Below are 6,822 nucleotides of genomic sequence, written 5' to 3' on the forward strand. Positions count from 1 at the left end.
AAATCAGACTGCTATGTATCCAAACCTCTATTTGAATTCAGTTTATATCCTACTTTGTAGGAAGGTGACAGACATTTTCCATCGTAATACATTTTAATGGTGCTGTGTTCTTTGGTTCCTGAAGAGCCCTGCCGTGTCCCTCAGTGAAGCACAGCGATGAGTGGGGGGACCCCAGTAAATGTGAAAGCGGAGAAAGCTGCCAGTACTGCCACACACGGACAGAACAGCAGTTCCACCCGGAGGTATATCACACTCAATCTAACACAGCTGGACTCTGTTTAACATCAGCATTTACTGTAAGAACAAGGATCCATGTTCTTGCATGGTACTTATGGATGTAATGTAATAAAGCAGTGACTATTTGATTATGCTGTGCTTGTGATGCTCATTAGAGTTGCTATTTTGTTTGGCCCTATGGCGTAAGAGGCTCTTTTTTAAGATTATAGATTAGTGGTGTTAATATTAGTCATACCTGTGTTATTACTCTTCTAAGTGTGACGATATAAAATTTCCGTCATTATAAAATGTGACAATATAAAATTTCCGTCTGAAAAAAAACAAGAACCTGAGCCATATATAGGTATTAGAAAATTATAGTTTCTGTAAAGTAAAAAATTCATATAATAATGAACATTAATATAGATAAATTTACACTTTAGTAGTAGGCTTGCCGCGATAGACGGTGTTGACGGTGATACCGGTGTTAAGCCGCAACACCGGTTACGTCACTTGCCCACCGCGTCACCAACCCCCACCGTCTTTTTGATTTTTTTATAGTAATAAAAATAATTAGTTCAGTAAAAGAACAGACACTACAATTAAAAACTGAACGCGGATGCTCAATGCAGTTTACTCCGAATTGCCGCTATTTGAAAGTTAAAGTAAAATGGGCACACCGCTTTTACAAGCTATTTGAAAGCGAGGAAAAGAGGGAACGCCCCCGCCCCCGTGGTGATACTGGTATTACCGGTGTTGTCACACGTCGATTAACCGGTGGGAAAATTTCCTCACCGTCACAACCAATGACTCTTACAGTCATTCATTACTGGATTTTTACAAATATTTTTTATTACAAATTTTACCCGATCAAATATTTTAGAGCTTGGCATAATAAAAAATTTATATTCTTTCTTAAAATGTCCATGACATTTTAGGCTTTTATTAATTTACATTACTTTTCCAGGTCTAGAAATCATACTTTTAAACAAAATGTTGTTGAGGAGGGTAAATTAAAATATGAAATATCTTGATTTTTAGTTATTTTAACATATTTAAAGCATGTTTCTTCCTAATTTAAATATTTTAAAGTTATTTTTAGGCCCTCTTGGAAGCATAGCAACATCCTGATATTCTTTGGCGCTTCTGAAAAATCAAGCACCACTAATATGTTCTTATTTTACCTAATTACACACTTTTTTCTCCACAGATTTACAAATCCACCAAATGCAACGACATTCAGCAGAGTGGCAACTGTCCCAGAGGGCCGTTCTGTGCTTTTGCTCATGTAGAAAGTAAGCTTACATTTTGTAAAGTTAACATGTGATGATACACTCTACATTGTATTGGATGTTTAAGATCTTACATAATAACTTATCCAATAGATATCAATGTATTGTAAATGCGAATGTGATGATTGTGTGAGATATTCCTTTTTCTTGTAGTTTATATCATGATTGTGTGTCATTTCTGTTTTGTTTCACAGAAGTGACTGTCAGTGATGAGCAGCTGGCCGCACAATGCAGTTCACCTCCTCTAGATACTTCCTGCTCTGCTCTCTTAGAAGACTTCAGCCAGAGAGGGCCGAGTGCCAGTACAGAGGAAGGGCTGCTGGGAAGGGTTCTGTTTGAGGAGTCCTCCAGTCTTGATGCCAGTCCAGGAGGAGAGGGGGGTTATGGGAAAGCCCCTGGGTTTGAGAGGGAAGACCAGGTATAGCAATACAATTTTATTCATTCTTTTATTTGAAGGCGTCAGTTAGAAGACTTCTGTTTTTGAGATAAACCCAGTGTTCCCTTTGTCATACAAAACCTAGGAATTTTAAAGTTATGACTCCAGACTAGGAACAGGTATAAAAATTAGTAATCTTAAAATTTCTAAAGGTAAATTTTTGCTCTGCTCTGCTCTAAAATAGTTATTTGTCTAGAAATACATTATAATACACTACAAAAGTTTGGGGTCAGTAAGAATTTTTTTTTCTCACCACGGCTGCATTTATTTGATCAAAAAGTAAAAACACTAATATTGTGAAATGTATTTTAAAATGTCATTATTTCTGTGCTGGAAAAGCTGAATTTTCATCAGCCATTACTCCAGTGTATAGTGACTTCATAAATCATGCTACTATGCTGATTTTGTGCTCAAGAAACATTTCTTCTTCTTATTATTATCAATGTTGAAAACAATGTGGGAATTTTCAGGTTTATTTGTTGAATGGAAAGTTCAAAAGAACAGTGTTTATTTAAATTATAAATCTTTATATTTTAGTGTCTGCAAAAGAAAAAACAAAACAAAACAAAAATCTTTTGAACGGTAGTGCAGTTCTTTCTTTTTCTGTGACATTTGAATAAACTCCACAAATTGACATAATGAAAAACTAATATTTTAGCATAACTTTAATATCTTTCATACAGGCCAAACATAAAAGTTTTTTAATGGAACAGCGCATCAGAGACATTTCATCCATGCACAGCAAACAGGTACTGAACACCTGCCGATTCAAAACAGACGTTAATGAAGATTACAAATAGGCCAAGGACCTTTTGCAGTATTCCATGTTGTTTGTTTTCAGGATTTATTGGTGTTTCTGCCTGTCGGCAGTCCTCTCAGTATGTCCTCCAGCATACCTTCCAGTCTGGCAGCCACCCCACCCAGCCCTGCACCCCCCGGCCCGTCTTCAGGCATGAACGCCAACGCTCTTCCCTTCTACCCTACAAGTGACACGGTGGAGTCTGTAGTGGGTGAGTGGGAGATAAAAATTTATTTAATTTATAAAATGGTATATACATTTATTTTATACTTTTTATTTTATTTAACTTTATATGTGTTATTCTTAAATATTAAATATGATTATTTCCTCACCCTCATTCCAAATTTGATTTATTTTCTTCTATGGAACACAAAATGTCGTTCTAAGAATTGGTGTTGTTTTATTAATTTTTGTTTAGAATTATGTGCAAAAAGTATACATAATTGAGCTTTACTGTTGAGTAGAATGACGTAAGACTTCTGTATTTTTAAAACCACGTCTCTTTCTCCTTTTGACTAGAGTCTGCATTGGATGATTTAGACCTGAATGACTTTGGAGTCTCTGCGCTTGAGAAAAGTCTGGAGAGTTCAGCTCTACCCAGCATGGGCCTCATGTTGGGTTGGTGACGAGTCTTAGCAAAAAAAGATGATAGCGTTGCTGCTGTAAGCTGTAGTGTCACTGCAAAAATTCAGCATTGACATCCATCTTCAGTTCTGCTTTTGTAATCATTTTTCCTTAGGAGGCAGTCAGTTACAGAGTTCAGCACCTGTCAACATCCCTGGCTCGCTCAGTAGCCCCTCCCCTTTCAGATCACCCTCACCTTCTCCACCAATCAGAGCCCACCACTCTCCATTCCTCTCTGCACAGTTGCCACAACCCAGCCAATCAGAGAGCAGTTTTTTGGGGACCTCCCATGGTTCTTTAGGTTTGTGTTGTCAGCTGTAATGTCAGCTGTAATTTTTTTTCCATATTTTTCCATTTTTGCTCATTCTTGGGATCAGAATGAGTTTATAGCTCCTGTGATGTATCTAGGTCAACATTCTTGTTTACAAGCGCAGTGAGAGTATATAGCAGTCACATGTAACATTACATTTAATTACCAGTTGTCTTTTTAATACAAAGCAGTGTTGTTTTGCTGTAGTGAACTGGATAGATTGTGTGGCGGATGCAATCAAACATGATAGCTTTGTTTGGTTTTTGTAGGTTTAAATGGCATGAGCAGCAGTATTTGGGAACATTTTCCGACAGGCCAAAGTTCGCCAGGTACCCCTCCTGCCCTGCTTTCCACAGGGAGCATGTACACCGAGGCATCACGTCTCAAACAGGAAGTGGAGGAGGCACACAGGGTGCTGAAACACTGGGACCACAGCTGGAGACAGATGGCTCAGGTCAGACTCCATCTGTGTTTGCGTGTGTACCTAAAAGACCATATTTCACACTTTTATAATGTTTTATTTTTTCTCACTGATGTTAGACAAGGTTTCTTGTGCCTATCTAGTTTTCCATGACCTCATTTTTCACCCTTTTCTGATTCAGAGAATTAATCAGGTATGATATTGGTTCTGTATCTTTAAGACTTCCACGTGGAAATATGATTTGCTATCCTGTTTGCATATAAAAAATACCAACATATTCCAGGCTGTTGTTCATCAGGTTTTTGAATAATAATTAAGTGCTGGGCAGTCATATGTTAATACATTCATGGTTGTGATGACAAGATTTCGGAACAACCTGCGTATTTATATTTCTAAATAATACAAAAAACATAGTAAAAGAACACATTATGCTATTTTTAATTTTGTAAATTTAGATTTAAATTTACAAATGTATACCTTTTTATTATAATTTTTTTTTTAAATCTGAACAACAATTATTACCATGACATTTACTTGATACTGTGCTTTAAAATTTCATAATTTTTTTAAATGATCATTTTTAATGAAAGAGGGGAAATGTGTTTCATTGTTATGAAAATAATGTCACTTTGTAAAAACTCTCAACTTTCTAAAAATAGGATTCATTTGTTAATGAAAAATGTAATTTCTTTCTTTTTTTCCTTTCGATTCTGGTAAAATACGACCTAGACATTTCTTTAATGTTCACCTAATAATTTGAAGTACCAATGGAGCCCAGTTAGATGAATAATAAAACATGTTGGATTGCATTGAATCTCTCCTCTCTCTTCCCTCAGGCTGTGTTTAGGAAGCAGAGATTATATTGTGTATCTTGCGATGAGATGGGATCAGTGACGTTGCCATGCCAACATGGCCTGCACTGCAAACGATGTGCTGCCTCGACAGAATGCCCGCTGTGCACTGAACACCAGCAGAGCATGAACATCCCACAGTCATAATCCTAATCTGCTATAATCCACACACTAGACAGAAACCCTGACCCCTCACAGGATCTCATTCACATTTCACTCAAATTCTCATTACAACTATGGCTAAATGTATCCTATAAAGCCCAAAGCCTTATCTTAGCTAAAAGCTGAGACTTAATTGATAAATATGATCTAGTTTGATTCATATTGACCATATCAATAAGACATGCTATGCCATATTCCTTACGTTAGCACGCAGTCAGTCCTAGACCTCAGTGGGACCATTTTATTTTCAAAAAGAAAGAAAATTACTAGAGAACCAGTTTGTGATATTTTCATGTTTATTGTGGGGACAAAACATCACGGATACAGTATAATAATATGCTTATGTCTCATTGTAATCATAATTTTCCATATCTTTTAAATGGGAACAGAGCAAACATAACTTGTATAAGTATTCCGACCTGGTCGAGCGCTAATAATAATGCTTACATGACAACACATTTCGAGATTTTAAGGAAATATTTAAGTGAAGATCATGATACCAAATTGCCATATTCCCTGTATGCTTTATATAGAATCATAACACATACACATATATAGTAAGACAATCCTGTTATTTTTTAAAAACACGTTTAAATTGAAATGTGGAATGTCCTTCCAGAACATTCTGAAATGTTTACAGTAGAAATGCAGTTTGTGCATCTTCAGTGCAGCTGAAATTATAATTTTTTCCCTAGACATGGGGAGATTTCATAATACAGATTAGTATAGTTAGTAACTATATAGGAAATTTACAATTGCATTTATAGGATTTTTTAAAAGGAGAAATTCCAGGGAACTTGCATACAGCAAGATGGAAAATAAATACGGTTTTGCAGCTTTTTCATTCTCAGGTTTTTTTTTGTTTTTTTTTTAAAGAGTCATGGTAATCTGGAGTGCAAGAGCAAGAACGCAAACACTCTTTTATGTAATTCTTATAATGTGCATATTTTATTTAATGCATTGATTGAATAATTTGCCTGTTTACTAAACCAACAGCACGTTCCCAGCTGCAGCTTACCTTTCATGTAGAGGGTTTTATGCGAACACATGTCCAACAACAGTGGAGAAGAGGATAAATTCATGTGCACTGATTACCAAACATGAGAGCAGTCATAAACTCTGGCTGTCAGGAGAGGACTTGACTTCAGTGTGTTTCAATTTATTTGGATGATTTTATTTGAATTCAGTTTGAAGGCACAGTTATATAGGATGCTCAACTAATGACTTCCTTTGAAACAGAGCTTCACTGTGAATTCAGCAATCACCTGCTCAGTTTTGTTCATATACAGTGTTTCAGTCAGATTTTTTTTGTAAAAGACAATAAACAAATGTATATTTTTGGATGAAAATGTTGTATGTTTATTTTTTAATATCAAATAATAATATCATCATTACACTTCCTTACAATAATTAAAAGACTCTACATTAAATAATATTTTTTATAACAAATCATAGACAGAAAATGGGAAAAAATAATATTAATTTGGTTGTTTTTGTTCATCTTTTTGTCCTCTTAGGTTTCTTGAGACTTCTTTTCTCTTTGTCTGCGTAATTTAACGAAGGCCTGAGCTTCTCTCTCGCCTTTCCTGGCCTCAAGTAACTTCAAGGTATTTTCACCTACAAAAACAAGAGGCATGAGATAGCATGAAGTCATATTGAATTGCTACATATGACATCTAAAATACTTAAAAAAAAAAAAAAAAAAAAAAAA

The 6,822-nt window shown here is 35.6% G+C and overlaps 2 protein-coding genes across 3 annotated transcripts in view; one reads left to right on the top strand and one right to left on the bottom strand.

Annotated features, from left to right (window-relative positions):
- The window catches only part of LOC107753248 (RING finger protein unkempt homolog), a 9,051-nt gene extending 4,633 nt beyond the window's left edge, over positions 1–4,418 (top strand). Inside the window, exons 6-13 of one of the 2 annotated variants that reach the window (XM_016569367.1) lie at positions 125–242; positions 1,427–1,511; positions 1,703–1,926; positions 2,628–2,693; positions 2,786–2,954; positions 3,263–3,361; positions 3,483–3,668; positions 3,947–4,418. In XM_016569367.1, coding sequence (XP_016424853.1) covers positions 125–242; positions 1,427–1,511; positions 1,703–1,926; positions 2,628–2,693; positions 2,786–2,954; positions 3,263–3,361; positions 3,483–3,668; positions 3,947–4,251 — 1,252 coding nt within the window. In that variant the 3' untranslated portion in view covers positions 4,252–4,418. Of the gene's footprint in view, positions 1–124; positions 243–1,426; positions 1,512–1,702; positions 1,927–2,627; positions 2,694–2,785; positions 2,955–3,262; positions 3,406–3,482; positions 3,669–3,946 lie in introns of those variants that run through there. The other variant, XM_016569368.1, reaches the window with a different exon arrangement.
- A 443-nt stretch (positions 4,419–4,861) lies between these two features.
- The window catches only part of LOC107753247 (protein unc-13 homolog D-like), an 18,423-nt gene continuing 16,462 nt past the window's right edge, over positions 4,862–6,822 (bottom strand). The window contains exon 34 of the mRNA XM_016569366.1: positions 4,862–6,728. Within this exon, the coding sequence (XP_016424852.1) occupies positions 6,625–6,728 (104 nt within the window). The 3' untranslated portion in view covers positions 4,862–6,624. The remainder of the gene's footprint in view (positions 6,729–6,822) is intronic.

Source organism: Sinocyclocheilus rhinocerous, unplaced genomic scaffold (genome assembly GCF_001515625.1).
Source record: "Sinocyclocheilus rhinocerous isolate Xijiao unplaced genomic scaffold, SAMN03320098_v1.1 scaffold411, whole genome shotgun sequence".
Taxonomy (NCBI): Eukaryota; Metazoa; Chordata; class Actinopteri; order Cypriniformes; family Cyprinidae; genus Sinocyclocheilus; species Sinocyclocheilus rhinocerous.